Here is a 16,628-nt window from a genome sequence, read left to right as displayed (position 1 = left end):
TGCTATTGTGGCTCAGGGAGAAAAGGGCTTTGTCAGGACAGCAGGCGAGGAGACTGCGGTTCAATGGGGTTCATTATTTCTGTGCTCCCGGGATGCTGATGCCAGCCCTGGGGAAGCCCCGCCTCCTTCTAGAACAAACGGGGAGCCTGAGGCCCAGAGAGGGTGTGGAAGGCCCTTCAGCAGATCCCAGCTCCTTCCCCTCAGCCCACTGCCCTAAAACATGAAACTCACCGACCTCTGAGAAGCCTTATCTCAAAGCACAGGGTGAAAGCCCTTAACTCAGGACGAGGGAGCCTGTGCCCGGGATCCTAAAATGTAGCGACCCCACAAATCACAAACCCATCCACAAACATATATATTAAAGCACACAGGTGTGTATCTGGGCTCAGCTCTGGCATAACGTGACCATAAAATCCAAACATCCTCTCTTATGATTAAAAAAGCCCAGGCCAGAAAGAAAGACCATAGATCTCTTGTTCTGTGTCCTTGAAACAGGCCGAGTGTGCCAGCAGTGAGTGTTTGAGGGTGGTCCTCCTGCCAGGCTCAGAGATGGATGCTGTTTTGTAGTGCGTGTTAGATCTGAGCTGCAGAAATGCTTAGGTAAGAGAAAAGGCCAATTAAATTCTCATGTCCGATCCTCCTTCTCAGGCAGCTCGGAGGCTTCCGTAATGAACTATCATTTCCGATCACCCAGTTTCCGGCTGCTCTGTGCTCCAGCTCATACTGGACTCGAAGGTACTCACTTCCATGTGAACTCTGGTGCCACATCCCTCCAAAGTGAGGGGAAGGACTGGGAGCATTAAGGGCCCTTGAACTTTGAGGTGTAATGTTAGTAATAGCTGTGATTTTCCTTTTCCTTCTAAGCCCCCTTACCCACCTCACCCGCAACCCCATGGTCACATGCACACACACACACACACACACACACACACACACACGTGCACGCGCGCGCGCACACACACACACAGAGGAGCTCTTTTATTTGACAGATGAAGAAACTGTTTCTCCTGGACAGTACGTGACTTATTTAAAGTCACCCAGAAAGTTAGGGGAAGCCACATGCTGGGAGAGCCCATCTCTTGCGTCCCAGCTAAACGGCCACGAGTTGAGGGTGGAAAGTGAGGGCAGGGGGGACAGGCTGGTGGTTGGGGGCGGGGAGGGCAGAGCCTGTTTACTCCTGGTGCCCTCCCTCACTAGCTGTGGGACCTCCAGAGCAAGTTTCTCAGAGTATTTCAAATATGGGCTATTTCTATTCCTATACAAAATGTCAACATTAAGGGAACCTGGTAACACATATATGGGAACTTTGGGTACTATTTCTGTGACTCTCCTATAATTCTAAACTTATTTTATAACCAAAAGTTTTTTTTTTTAAAGTACAGCTTTCTCTCACCTGTACCATGGAGATGGTAATGGTACGTACCAAATGAGAGATCATGTCTGTATAGGGCTTAAAGATTTTATTTATTTATTTATTTGAAAAGGAGAGAGAGCACATGCAGGGGGTGGGGGGGGGAGGGGGAGGGAGAGGCAGAAAGAGAATCAAGCAGACTCTGCTCTGAGCAGGAAGCCTGAAGCAGGGCTCAGTCTCACAACCCTGAGATCATGACCTCAGCCAAAACCAGGAGCCGGACACTCAACCCACTCAGCCACCCAGGTGCCCCCTGTATAGGGTTTAGTACAGGGTCTGTCCCATAGTGAAGACTCGGTAGGTAACTATTTTTAAAAGCTGCCTCCTCCAGGAAGTCAGTGACCATGATTGCCAAATCCAGCCACTGTTTTTTTGGTGGTCCCATGTCTTCACTACTCAGGAGCACAAGTGTATTTTGGGCTAAAATGCCAGGCATATTAGTGTGGCCACGGGGAGCATGCTCTCCGTCTTCACTCTTCCGCTTCCTGGCTGGGAAACCTGGTAAGTTACCTGATCGCTCTGTGCCTCAGTTTCCCGAGTATATACTGTGTATGGTTGTCACGAGTATTAAACAAACAGGGATTTTTCAGCACTAATAACAGTGCCTGGCCTATAGCAAGCATTGCACAAATGTTTTTATGGTCCAGAATAGTGTTTCTCTAATTTATTTTTACTATTACCCATAGTAGCAAATATACTTCCCATAATAACAGTTGGATTTTTTGTTTTTGTTTTTGTTTTTGTTTGTTTGGTGATTTGGAAGACACCAGCTTCTAGATAATAAATCCCATTTTGTTTCTCTCATTAATATATAAAGTTCTCCAGGGACAGAGAATATGGCCAACTCATTTTGGTCTCCAGTCCCTCGGAAGAAGAAATATACTTCTCTCAAGCGTCTATCATCCATTCATTCCACGAAGACGTATTCACCATTTTGGGGGGCACTTACTCACTGTGTGCCTGTGGTGTGCTAGTGCCCAGCACAGATCAGACCTATGTTGAATGAATGAACAAGGCAGGGAGGCAGGGAAGTAGGAAGCCGGGAAGGCAGGCAGGAAGGAAAAAACCCAGGGTCTCGGACACCACCCCCTCCCCCTTCTGAGAGGGCTCCAACGGGCAGCAGTGCCTTTTCCAACTCCCACGTTCCCACTTCCACCTTGGCCAGGAAATCTCCCCTTCTCCCACCTCTGAGGACCCATCAACTCTGTCCCTGCCGAGGCAACTGGGTGCAGTCCGGGCGTCGCGGAGGGGCGGCGCCAGGGGACCCGCCCCCTTGTCTCCTGCAGGGGGGCGCAACCCGGCGACTCCCTCCCCGGGAGCCCGGCAACCTCCGCACCCCGGGAGGGCGCGGGCCCTTGTGCGGGCAGCCCGGGCGCTGGGCCCCCGACCCAGGGAGTTGCCCGAGACGCCCGGTGACTCCTCCCCGGGGACCGTCCCCCTCTGGGGCGCGTCATTCTCTCCACCCCTGGGCCCGACCCCAGCAGCTTCTCGCACGCCGGCCACGCCGGGACGAGTCTCGGCCACCTGCTCCGGAGCCGGGGAGCCCGGGGCGCCAGCGGCCCGCGCGTCCGTCGGCCGGTCCGTGCGCCCGGGGCCCATGGAGCTGCCAGCCAGCAACGCCAGCTGCCAGAACGGTGCGTGCGGGCCCCAGGGGACCCGGGAGCGGCGCGCGCTTCGCGCCTTCCCTTCCCCGATGCTCCTTTCCCTCGCGTGCTCTCCTGCGGCGGCCCAAACCGGGGAGGGCTGGATCAGCGTGACCTATGGTCTGGCCCGTCTTGGGCGGGGGGGAGGAGCAGGGTTCTGGCGGACTTCCCCACCTTCCGAGTTGGGGAGCTGAGAGGGGGAATGGGAGGAAAAGGGACGCGTGGGGCGGGAGGAGGCGGAGGCAGGCAGAATTGATTGGAGCTGGTCAGCCAGAGGTGGGGGGGGGGGGGGTTCACGGTGGTTTCTTATGTATAGTTGCTTCAGATTCTCTTACCTGCCCGGGTCTGCTTGCCTCCCTGGGGCCCACCAAAGACCGGGGAGAGGGGCGCAGACACTCACCACCGACAAACCCAAATGCACCTTGTAGGAAAATGAGGGAAAGAAAACCAAGAAGGGATAAGGAACGACCCTGCGCTGTGCGTTGAGCTCTTACCAGGAATGCGATGGTAGACTAGGCCCTTTACCTGCATTATCTCATTTAGTCCTTAACTCTAGAGGGCAAGTAGGTATTATTCCCTTGCTGTCTCCTTTCTGGAGAGAAAGAAACCGAGGCCCTGAAAAGCCTGCTAATTTGCCCAAAGGTCCTGCAGTTGGGGGAGTGGAATGTAAAATTAGAGCTCTTGGGTTCTCAAACCTGCACTCATGTGACTATACTCCTTTCTTGATGTGTCTCCACGTGCCTACCTCCGCTTGCTCTGGTAGCCTGTCGGATGACCCTGTTTCTCTAACTTCTCTTGCCCAGCGAAATGTTCAAAGCCAGCTCTGTGGGTGTTGGCTGGCTTTGGTTTCCTGACCAACAATGCAGTCCATTTTCGGCCTCACCTTCCCCTGGGGAAGAATATGTTCCCTGGTCCTAGCCTATTCTGGAAGAGAAGTGAGAATCATTTGTCTAATGAGCATCCTCCCCAGAGCTGGACTTCCTTTGGCCATCAACCCTCTCTCTCTTTTTCTTTCTGTCCTTATGGGAAAACTTAATTCAGTCCTTATGGGAAAACTAATTCAGTGGAGGCTGCTGAGCCCTTGGGTGCTTCAGGCTTCCCCAAAACAGGCAAGCTCACTGTTTGGCTCCACCTCCTGGAGATGCGCCTTCAGGAAGGCAGGTGAAGGGTGTGGGAATGGGATTGGCCTTCTTCTAGGGAGTCACCTTCCTTGGCCCGTATCCTGGCTCTGGCTCATTTCCTGCATTCAGGGAACTCCCCAGACTCGACCGTCTGAGCTGAGGAACAGGAGTGAGAGGTCAGACCAAATCTGAGTAGGGATGGAGATGGCTTCTTGTCATACCTTCTCTTGATTGTGACACAGGTGTTAGGAAGAGAGATCACCCATTGCAAAAGACACATGGATGTCCCCTGGTGGCTTCCAGGACCAGCTCTGCCACTAGGTTTTTGTGAGACTCAAGCAAGTCCTTCGCCTCCTCAGGGCCTCAGTTTTCCTGGCTGCAAGTAAGAGGGTTAGCCAGGCTGTCTTCTGGGGCTCTCCAGCACCATTGTTCTCTGCTTCTGCGCCATGGAAGAAAGGTCAACATTGCTCTTTCTTTATTCGACCAAGATACCACTCTGTGATCCAGATACCGCCAATGCCAGAGCTGCATGACCTTGGACTTTGAGGCCCATCTAGTGCCGGCCTGTAGTTCTCATTGCTCTGAGGAGAAGTGCCTGGCCCAGGCTTCCATCCTTGGCACAGGAGCCTGGAGTTTTGTGCCCCACAGTTTGAAAAAGACCTCTACCGCTGGCGGTCACAAATTCAGATGCCTACAGGGGCTGAGCACATAACCCAAATGACCGAAGGTCCAGCAGATACGGACCCCGGGGAATTGCATAGAACATGTCCTAAGGGGGCAGCCCCTCTCAGAGGCCGTCCGTGGTGGGCTCTGGGAAGGTGCGCTCCATAAGGTAAACAGAGTCAGATCAAAAGCTGGATTTTCGTGGGAAATCTGATTTTAAATGTAGGTAATGAATTCATAATTTAAAACAACCCTCTAGAGACGAAGCAAAGCCCCAGCCTGCCCTTGCTGCCTGCCCTGTGGGGCACAGGTAGCAGTTAAGAGCATGGCTTTGACATCACACAGAGAACAGCTTGGCTTCACTGTGTGCTGCCAGTGTCGTCTTACTCAGCTTACCAAACTTATCAGGGCCCCAGTTTCTTCCACTAAAACCCTGGACAGGATCCCTGTGGCATTTCCATGGTAAGAATGCTCATGGAACACTCCAGAGCAGAGGAGCATGTGGTCCTGGCACTGCGGGATTACTGGCTGTGATTTAGGTGGTTTTTCTGAACTTGGACAACTTAGCTTCCCTGACAGAGGGTGTGCCCCTCGGGCCCAAGTTTGTCCTATTGTCCTTAGTGTTTGTGCCAGAAAGGCAAGCAAGGGTTGGTAGGTTCTGGGACTTGAGGGCTGATTCAGGCTCTCAGGATCTCTAGGACTTGGAAGGCGAACTAAAGGGATGCTCCATGGGGGGACAGGGACAGCAATCCAACTGAGGCTAGAAGGAGGCCCCCGCCACTGACCACGGGCCCCAGAGGTCTTAAAATAAGGTCCAGGAATGATCAGTTGTAACCAACAGGCTGCTTATATTTAGTTATCCGCAGGCCCGGAAGGGGCTGTGGGTACTCTAGCCTCACTCCCTCATGTTAACTATCAGCAGTCTCAGTTGTGGCTGGAGGTGGGGATATGGCAGTGAAGAAGCCGCTTGGAGGGGAGACTCCCTGTGTGATCCTGAGCTGTCAGAGGTCCAGAGGCTGGGAGGGGATGCCTTGGGAGGGTGGGAGGTTGGAGTCAGTGATGCCTGAGACCTCGGAGGACCCTGCTTGGTGTATGGGGCATCAGAACACCTTAGTGGTCACGTGCTAGAGTTCTGGAGTCAGACAATCTGTGTTCTTAGGCAAGGTGCCTGACATCTCATAGCCTCTATTTCCCATCTGTGAAATGGGAACTCAAGGCAGCACTTATCTGACAGGTGGTCATAAACATTGGATGAGTTCCGCAAATAAAACCCCTAGCCGGGAGTAAGCACTCAGTGGATGCTATCTATTGTTGTTGGGTTGAAGCCCCTTGAGTGGATGGAGGCCCACTGCGGCTGAACTATGGAGTCTGAAACAGTAGCCAGTTCCAGGATTTTGAAAGCACACCAGTGTCCCCAGTGTGACTCTCTTATCGTGCTCTTCCCATCCAGGTTCCCTGATCAGCCTGTACTGCTCCTCCCACCAAGTCCTGTGCCAGATCGTCGGTGACCTCAGCCCCCAGGTGCCCAACAATGTCACCTCTCACAGCTGGAAGGAGAGGTTTAGGCAGAACTACGGCTTCTACGTTGGTTTGGGCCTGGCCTTCTTGTCCAGCTTCCTCATCGGCAGCAGCGTCATCCTCAAGAAGAAAGGCCTTCAGCGACTGGTGGCCTCCGGGGCCACACGGGCCGGTAGGGTCCTGGCAGAGAGGACGTGCGTGGGGTGCTAGGCAGCTGAGCCCCCAGCCAGCCCTGTGAACCTCCCTTCACGGGGGTCCCCTGCGGCAGTTGGCGAGCTTAGCCTCCATGGTCACAAAGGGTTCATTGTTAACCCTGCTGGGAATCCAGTCCACCCTCAGGAGACTTCCCTTTAAAAATCCAACATTTCTGGAGAACTTCAAGATAAGTTAATTGGGGTACAGATAAGGAAAAGTTTCAGGGCCAGGAACCCAAAACCCCAGATCGAGTCCAGGTTTATTTCTTACTAGCTCTGTCATCCTGGGCAGCCACGACTTCCCTGCCAAATGGGAATACAGATACCTCTGCCCAGAGCAGTGGCACACCCTCCAGTGGCCCCTCGGCCTCTCAGATGGAGCCCCTCACAGGCCACAAAAGAATGACTGAGGCTCTGTCCACCAAAGAGTTGTTTGCTTGGAAATAAGGTGTATATCTATGAACCCATTCCGGAGAAAAGGAATCACATGTAAAAGAATTCGTTCATTTAATTATCATTCACTGCACACCTGCTGTACCAGGTCCCACGCTGGACATGGGGACCCGGGACCCCATGGGGCATTGAGTCGAGAGGGGGACCCAGGCAACTGTTCCCCAGTGTGTGACGTGCTCTTTATCGTGGGGAAAATCCAGGACACTTAGGGGATATTTTGGAGGGGCGTGTAAAGCCCAGGCTGGGAGGGTTAGGGGAGGTTTTCTAAAAGAGGTGATCTGGAAGCTGGGACCTGAATGATGAGATGGCTAAGGGAAGGGGAAAAGAAGAGGTCGTGGTAGAAAGAACAGCGTGTGCAAAGGCTCCAAGGTGAGAGAACATGAGTGACGTTAGAAGCTGAAAGTAGCTCAGGAGGGCTGGGGAGGTGGTGGTCGGAGGAGTCAGAGATGGGGGAAGGGCCAGATGGCGAAGAGTCTTATAAACTGGGCCCCAGAGTTTGGGGCGCACTTGTAAGTGACAAAGGTTTTAGGCAGGGGACAGACATAGTTCAATTTACGATTTGAAGGAATTCCTGGTTGCTGCGTGGATAATGGATTAGGGGACAAGCATGGCATCTAGGAGATCAGTTAGGGGAGAGAGAGAGCACAGCTCGGACCAGGGGAATTGCGGTGGGAACGGAGACCATGGTGGAGTCCAGGGATAGCTTTCAAAGGCAGAACTTAGTGGGTTTGGTGTTGACTGGCTCCAAGGGGAGGGTAAAACAGAGTCGAGACTGACTCAGCTTTCTGACTTGAGCAACTGGGGAGACAAGGGCGCTGTTTTCTGAGATGGAGAATGCAGGATGAGCAGGTTTATGGCATCATGATGGTTCAAGTTTGGACGTGTTCAGTGTCATGTTCTGTGAGACACTGGTTTTGGAAGCAGACTCCTGAGGTTCCAATTCTAGCTCCAGTTCTAGCCCAAAACACAATTTTGGGTGTCATAGTGTCTTCATTTGAGTGGGGAAAAACGCCAGAAAAATAAATACATTAACTCGAATTATAGTACCGTGAAGGAGAAGAGCTGGGTGTGATGAAGAGAATCCCACGGGAGACATAACAGAGATAAGGGGTCAGGGAGGGCATCTTGGGGGAAGCAACATTCAAGCAAAGCCCTGAAGAGTGAGGGTAGAGATAAGCAAATGTCATTAAGAAGACTATTCCTGACATAGAAAAGCAAAGGTCTTAAGGCCAAAAAGAGCTCCTCATTTTAGAGGAACTAGAAGAAAGTCCAAGTGGCTAGACAATAGTAAGAAGAGTGGAGAGAGGTACCTTTGGAGATGTGAACATGGTCAAAACTATGAATTGGCTTGTTTAGGATTTTGGTCTTTTATAGAGTATTTGGAAGCCATTGGCCTGTTACAAGCTGAGGAGTGACAGTATGATTTACATCCTTAAAAGACCATTGGCTGCTCTGAGTGAATGGGTTATGAAGTGACACCAGAGGAACCTTGGGAGGCTGTGGCCTCACCCCAGGCCAGAGCGGGTAGCGCCTTGGAGTCGGGTGGTGGCAGTGGAGTGGACACATGTGAGATGCTCTTTGGAGAAGGAAACAGCAGGTTGGATGGAACGCAGAAAGTCGAGGGTGATTCCCTGGTTTCTGGCTTAAGCAGCTAGGTACATGGAGGTACCACTTACAGAGTTTCCTATGGTGGGTGGGTGGGTGGGGAGCACTTAAAATCAAGAGTTCTGTTTAGGACAGAGTTTGGGATGCCTGTGGGAGATCCAAGAGATATCAAGTAAGCAACTGGACATTCATCTAGGCTCCAGAGAAAGGCTCAGTACCCATCAATGAAATAAGGACGCCAGCATAAAGATGGTATGTGCAACTTTGGGAATGGATAAAGTCACTCAGGAGGGGACCCAGAGGCATGCCCAGAGGACTAAGCACAGGGAACATATATCGAACCCCTCAAGACTGGAGAGTTAAGGTAGAGATGAGAAAGGACCTGAGAAAGCACGGCCAAGTTCTGACTTTGTGTCCATTCCTTTCTACAGTGGACGGAGGGTATGGCTACCTGAAGGACGCCATGTGGTGGGCTGGATTTCTCACCAGTAAGTGGGCTCTTTCCTAACAACACTGACGCACTGATGGCAGAGGCGGACACGAAAGGAGGGGTGGTGGGGATATTTCTGTCTTTGTGCGAAGTGTGAATCTCAAAGGGAAAACCTTGGCAGTCGTTGCAGGTAGAACATCTTCCCTGTATTTCAGATCACATTCTCCACCCCAAGTCAGTCCCGCGTCCATGAAACTTGTATCCCCAAAGAGGCTTTGTAGAGAGCTGCTAATGAGAGAGGTGTCATTTCTCAACTTCCCTTGAAACGGAGAGACTCCAACTGCCGGTCGGAGTCTCTTGGGGTCCCTCAGCCAGGTTTTCCATTCCACAGGCAGTGTGTTGGCTGACGTAGTGCACGGCTGGTCTGCCACTTAAAGTTTGCCCAGATTTACACATTCACACATTACCCCCGCTTTCCACCCACCCTCGCTGGCTTTCAAATCCTAATTCTTTTGAATGGAAAATTAGCCAGCTTTCCATTTATAAGTCAGGTTTTGATCTCAGTCTTAGTCACGGCCATTGCATTCATCCTCTCCTTTCAAAGGGCAGACCCAGGTCATTCTCTACCAGCAGACACAGAAAATGCACTTGTAGTTGTCTGCAAACTAGAAACTCAAATGTGGAGGATAAATACATTCTATGCATCTCATCCGGGCTGTGGGGGGATGTCAGAATTTCTAACCACCTGCCCACAGTTCCTCTGGGACAGATGGCTCCATGACCAAGTGGTATCTGGAGAATCAATAACTGAATGTTTCTTTGGCAATTAACACTTCCTAGAATGCACCTTGTAGATACAGACCAAACATCGGAGGTCCCCGAGGCATACTTCATGGTGGCCTGGACTAGAAGCCAAGATGCCTCGGGAATAGGAAGGCATCTTTCCACCCACATGTCATGTGACCTTGGACTCTGGGCCTTGCTTGCCCCATCTTTAAAATGGAAGGATTTGATCAGGAGAGTCTGGGCCTGACATTCCAATCAGATTCCCTAGGGGCAAATGTAAGGACCAAGATTCTAGGGAATGCGGGCCCAGGATTCTGGGAATGGTTGATCACTGAATGAAACTGTCTCCACCCAGGTTACTTTGGGCTGGAGATGGGGCATCGAAGCCACACTACCCTGTTTTCTCCCTTCATTTCCTAGTGGCTGCTGGAGAAGTTGCCAACTTCGGGGCCTACGCATTTGCCCCTGCGACAGTCGTCACGCCTCTGGGAGCGCTGAGTGTCCTCATAAGGTTATCATCTCCTCTCTTGTTGTCTCCCCCTCCTTCCTATTTTCAGTTTGTTGAGGTCTGGAGCTGTAAGTGGGGTCACCTGCCGCTTGTAGTCAGGGACCTGGGTCGGTCCCAGCTCCCAGAAAGAGGCACTGTGCTGGTCCGAGCTCCGAGCCTTGGACTGTTGGCTGCTTCTTCTCTAGCGTCCCCTCAGAAGAATGGCGGCCAAGCCCAGAGCAGCTGGAAGGGCTTCCAGTGCCACCAAGCCGGACGTCTCATGTCAATGTCTTGGTGGGTCAGTAGGTGCAGCATTTAAGCTGGAAAGCAGGAGCTCGAGATAGGCTCTCCCTGAGCTCTGACCTTAAGCTCAGCCACTCAGTAACTACATTACCATGGGCCAGCCCCTTAACTCCCCTAAGCCTCTGTTTCTGCTCTGCACAGTGCGGATGCTAATAATCCCTAGGGCGTTGCTTCAAGGACTAACTCTGTGGGCTTCCCATGGCCACCGTCCTCTCGAACTATAAGCATAGTTCCTGGGGACAGAGGGAGGTCTTGGAGCCCCCTTTGACGCTGGCCGTGCTGGTTGGCTTTAACCTGGGTGCCTTGGTAAATCCCATCAAACCACACCCAGTACACACAGTTTCCTTTGTTTTGTTTTACCATCTTGATGACAATTTTGTAACATTGACACAATCAAGAATAAACAGAGGCATGACTCACATCACACAGCTGGCTGATGGAGCCATGATTACACTGTCGCCTATCTGATTACTGCACGAATTCCCACTCTCAGGAAGTTGGGAAAGGTAGGGAATTCTCCACTGTGTGACCTGCCTATGCAAATGCCCCCGGCCTCTCTTGAATGCCAGTGTTTTTGGTAGTTTTAGAGGAGAGATGGAAGACATTCAGAGGAGCTTGGACATCAATTCCCTCTCTCTTGGTACCTTAAACAGAACTTTGGGGAGTAATTCAGTCCTAGATCAGCCAACTGCCTTTTACCCTATGCTCATGTTACCTTCCTAAAGAAACAGAAAGCTGTCCTGCGATCACACCTGCCTCGTCCAGTTTCCCTCCCTTCCTCCCTCACCTCTGCCAGCTCATCTGAGGATGTGAGGGAACGAAAATCATATCACCAAGGAATAGCAAGAAACTGGAGGGGTTTTGCCCAGGCAAGAGAAAACCCAGGGAAGTCACAGGAATTCTCTTCAATGAGGTGTAGAGGAAAAATCATAGGATTTATTATTAGACGGAAACTTAGCTAAAATCCTGGCTCTGCTACTGACTAGTTGTACGACCTTGCCAAATTACTTTAACTTTTAGGAGACTCAGTCTTCTCATCTATAAAATGGGGGTAGTATATTTTGCTTCTCAAAGAGTTATAAGATGTTTATGGGATATAATAAGTAGAAAATTCCAGGTGCCTGGGGTGCTCAGTGGGTTAAGCCTCTGCCTTCGGCTCAGGTCATGATTTCAGGGTCCTGGGATCAAGCCCCACATCCGGCTCTCTCTGCTCAGCGGGGAGCCTGCTCCCCACCCCCTGCCTGCCTCTCTGCCTATTTGTGATCTCTGTCTGTCAAATAAATAAATAAAATCTTTAAAAAAAAATAAGTAGAAAATTCCAAGCATAATCCCTAGTACATAATATATACCCAAGACATAGTGCCTATAATTGTCATTGTGGTGGTTTATATTGGCATATACAAATGGAAGAAGGAACAGATCTGTTCTGTACGAACTCAAGGAACAGAAATAGGACATTGAATAGAGATTATCATATTTTTGGTAATTAGAATGAACCTATGATAGAATCATTTGCCTTGTGAAGTGGTGAGTTGCTTGCCATCAGAGGTATACAAGCCAAGCCTGAAACCATCTGTTCGTAATGTTAAGGGGAGATGTGCTCACTAGGTGGGGAGTTAGACAACAATGCCATGAGGGCTTTTGTGACTTCTCTGTTGGGGGATCCTTTTAGTCTCTGCAGTGAAAGAAATCCACATGTATGTCCATTCCTCCAGCACACACCAGAACCCTCCCATAAATAAGTATCTATTTCAAACGTTTTGGGGGGGAGAGTAGTGAGTCCTGATCTGTTCTTCTCCATGAATGCTTGCTCAGCCACCATTTTCCTTTAGGACGCTGGGACAGGCCCGGCTGCTAATCCCTCTCTCCCACGTCCACCCGCAGTGCCATCCTGTCCTCATACTTCCTGGGAGAGAGCCTGAATCTGCTGGGGAAGCTGGGCTGTGTGATCTGTGTGGCTGGCAGCACAGTGATGGTGATACACGCCCCCGAGGAAGAGAAGGTTGCCACCGTCGTGGAGATGGCTGCCAAGATGAAAGACACAGGTAGGACCCCGCCCCATCCCGCCCCGCCCCCGGACGCTGGAAAGCACAGGGGATGAACCCCAGGGAAGGTCTAACTGGGTGCTGACCATGCCAGGTGCTGCCACCTGGAGGAGAAGGAGGCTAAAGAAGGGAAGTCGAGGGTGGGGGGCGAGGGTTGGCTCACAGGCTTCCCAGCCTGATGTGTATTGATGTCATTTATTCTGTGTTTATTGTGTACCAGGCACGGTTCTAAATACATTCTATGCATTGTCCTGGTATGTTCAGGCCGCTGTAACAGGATGCCACAGACTGGGGGGCTTATAAACAACAGAAGTGTATTTCTTATACTTCTGGGAAGTCTGAGATCAAGGCCCTGGTTTGGGCCATAATTTGGTTCATAAATGGCCAACTTCTTTCTGTGTCCTCACATGGCGGAAGGGGTAGGGAGCTCTCTGGGGTCTCTTTTATAAGGACACTGATCCCATTCATGAGGGTGCCATCTCCAAAGGGTGCCACCTTCCAAAGGCCTCATGTCCAAATACCGTCACATTGGGCATTAATGGGGGTGGGGGGAACGACACAGTCTAATAGCACGCATTATCTCATTTAGTCCCATAAAAAAAGATCTATGAGAAAGGTCCTATTGTTAGCTCTATTTTACAAATAAGGAAATGGAGGTCTTGCGCTTTAATAATAACCTGTCCAAATTATTTAAAAGTTGTGATGTGGGGCTGGACCCTATGTCTGTCTGACTTTAGGGCTCAAATTTTTAGTGCTATCTCCCATGACCAGGGGTAGAAGGTTCTAGAAACTAAGCACCCCCTCTGCAGCTCAGTTATCTGTCTCCCACCCCTCCTGAAGGGTACATCGTGTTTGCTGTGCTTCTCCTGGTGTTCTGCCTCATCCTCATCTTCGTCGTCGCCCCACGATACGGACAAAGGAATATCCTTGTCTACATCATCATCTGCTCTGTGATCGGAGCCTTCTCTGTGTCCGCTGTCAAGGGCCTGGGCATCACCATCAAGAACTTCTTCCAAGGGATGCCAGTGGTGCGGCACCCCCTCCCCTACATCCTGTCCCTCATCCTGGCACTCTCTCTCAGCACTCAGGTCAACTTCCTCAACAGGGCGCTGGACATTTTTAATACCTCGCTGGTGTTCCCCATCTACTATGTGTTTTTCACCACGGTGGTGGTTACCTCCTCCGTCATCCTCTTCAAGGAATGGCACAGCATGTCTGCAGTGGACATTGTGGGCACCCTTTCTGGCTTTGTCACCATCATTCTGGGTGTGTTCATGCTTCATGCCTTCAAAGACCTGGACATCAGCCAGACCAGCTTGCCCCACATGCACAAAAACCCAACCCCCTCTCCCACCCCTGAGCCCACTGTCATCAGACTGGAAGATAAGAATGTCCTTGTGGACAATATAGAACTCTCCAGCACCCCATCACCAGAAGAGAAGCCCAGAGTATTTATAATTCATTCTTAAAACTTGGAATTGGTGAGTGAGAAGATGAGCTCTGTGGTATAGCCTGACCTCTCCATTTCAGAGGCTCCTGGTTATTTTCGCCGCCACTGTCACCAGTGGGCTCTCTTTTCTTGAGATGTTCATTTATACCTCATCACTGTTTCCAGAAGAAAGTTCCCTACCCAGTGAGTGGTGGTGGCAGAACTTCGTGGAAACAGCCTCAGCGACCAAATACATGGGTGCCAGCAGGTCCCTTGGACCTCCCTTCCCACTTGTGTCCTCAGTGCCATCGCTGCATTGTGGGGAAGAAGGGAGAATCTGACCCGTTGAATGTAGCACAGGCCAAGACCTTCCCTGAGATGCTGGTTATCGGGAAATCCTTAGCACTAGTTCTCCTGAGACTGAATCCCACTCCTCCGCCCCAAGGAGGAAGCAGTTTGCCAGAGGCCCAGACAGCAGCTCCTCACGCCTCCCCATCCAGGACTGACAACTAATGTGAGACATCCTACTGCTTTTGCCACTCGGGCTTTGGGGACAAAAGCATGACCTCAGCTGACCTTCTTACTGTGAAAACCACCTGATGCCTCAGGGACCATTTGCAGCAGCCCCATTCCCCGAGCACTCCAGCCTGGAGGTCCGCGTCTTAGTTTCCGTCTGTCCCCAGACCCGCCCCTTCTGTCTGTCTCTCTGTCCTAAGGAGTCGTCACTGAGACATTCGGGCAGTTACCTTAGGACTCTACACAAATGACAAGAACAACGGCACCAAAAGATCCTCCACAGCCACGCTGTGCTGGAGCAACTCAGTGTTTCGTTTCTCCTCGCTCCGGAAAGAGAACAGTGTTTGCGCTGATCTTAAAAGTAGTACGGCTGTCGTGATAGAATTGGGCAGAATACACTTTCCTTTTCCTCAAGGAGTCAACCAAGATATGATTTAGGGAGATGTGGAGAAGGAGGAGCAACATCAGGAATTGGCAGAAAGCAGCCGGAAGCCCTCTAGAAACCGGAGCCAACTTTTGTGTTGACTCGGGTGCCCAACCAAGAACCCAGGTGGGAGGGGCTCTGGGTAATTTCTGGGCTGTAGCCTTAGATGCCTGAGCGGTGGGATCCGCTTGGAACTTTAGTGACCTGTGGGGCTGTAAGCTTGGCATGGGGTGCATTCTGGCTGTTGATCTGATTGCCACCAAGTCCCCAGGGCCACTGATGAGCTCCCCGCCCTGGGAAAGAGCAGGTCATGACTGCTCCAACACCACCTGCTTTGGGGACCACCTTTAGTCCCCTCACATTTGACCAGAAGCATTCAATACCCAAGAGCAGCTGCAGAGAGTTTGCTTCCTGTCTTCCTTCTAGCTCCCGGCATTGATGGAAGAACCATTGAAGGGGCAGTGAGAGAGCCAGTATGTCTATAAAGAGGGAAGGCTTGATCCTCGGCCCCTGGGGTGGGGACCCAGAGCTCCCTGTATAACCCCGTACCTGTGTCCTGGGTTGACGTCCCCTCCCCTGAGCACAGCCAAGCCCGGGCTGGACCCTTGTTGGCCTTGAACCTCCACAGGCTCGGCTGACCAACAGACTGGCTTCCTGCACCTCCAGCCTCAAATCCCCGGTTTTTAATGAATGTGGATTTCTGTCTGTGGCTAAAATCAATGCAACATGTTGGATCTTGAGAATGGCAGTCATCGAAGGGCCCTGAGAGTGTGGTCTGTGGGGTTAAGAATAAAGATCCCGAGTATGTTTACTCAATACTTGTGTCTTGGCCTTCTTTGGACACGGAACAATTAAACTGGTTTGTCTGGGGCTGGGGGGCTGGTACCCAATCTTTGGAGGGTTGTGGCTGCCAAGTAAGTCCTTACAGTAGCTTTTGCAGCCACCCCCTCCCTGCAGTGGGAAAGACCGTTTTGGGAATAGTCTGTTGAAAATATACATCCCTTGTTAATGCCTGAGCCCGTACTGGGAACAGGGCACAGTACTAAGAGCTTCATGTGAATTCTTTTAAGTCCTCACAAATCCCCAAGGTAGATACATTTTTTTATCCCCGTTTTATATACAAGGAAAGGGTTACAGGGAGGTTAAGTAATCCCCCAAGGTCACGCAGTCAGGAAGATTCAAAGCTGATATCCGGCTCCAAGCTTAGAGTCTTAACCACCAGGCAGTACATCTCCCCAGAGGACTAAAGAAGGCTGGCACTACTTTTTTCTTTTCTTTTCTGTGATCTGTGCTGTTTCCCCTGTGTAGATGGAAGCCCCATGGGAGTTGGTCTTTATTTGCTGCTTATTCTCACTGCTCAACACATAGTTGGCACTCATAAAAACATTTATTGAATGTAGGGACAATCCTGTTCCAATAGTCCTTCTTTGCCCAAACGTTCAGGGGCCAGCTCTCAGTCTAGATCAGAATTAAATGAACCCCTGGCATGTCCAGAAGAGCAACTCTAAAACTGTCATAGCAGTTTCTGAGCACATGGCTTGTGCCGGGCACAGGTGGGTGCTATCACAGGGGGCACTCCCTGATGATCACGACACCTTTG

General features: G+C 51.1%; 1 protein-coding gene across 1 annotated transcript; it reads left to right on the top strand.

Moving 5' to 3' along the window:
• Positions 1-1,400: 1,400 nt before the first annotated feature.
• NIPAL4 (NIPA like domain containing 4) lies at positions 1,401-15,842 on the top strand (the record flags this gene model as incomplete). Its single annotated transcript, XM_080804369.1, is given in 10 exon segments — positions 1,401-1,415; positions 2,698-2,853; positions 2,855-2,915; positions 2,918-3,001; positions 3,004-3,045; positions 6,289-6,528; positions 9,040-9,096; positions 10,245-10,335; positions 12,499-12,659; positions 13,500-15,842. Coding segments are annotated over 10 exon segments (1,536 nt in total). The 3' UTR covers positions 14,129-15,842.
• Between the last annotated feature and the right edge of the window lie 786 nt (positions 15,843-16,628).

The sequence above is a fragment of the Martes martes genome, assembly GCF_963455335.1.
Source record: "Martes martes genome assembly, chromosome: 5".
NCBI classification, from domain to species: Eukaryota; Metazoa; Chordata; class Mammalia; order Carnivora; family Mustelidae; genus Martes; species Martes martes.
This window is presented reverse-complemented; position numbering and strand designations above follow the sequence as displayed.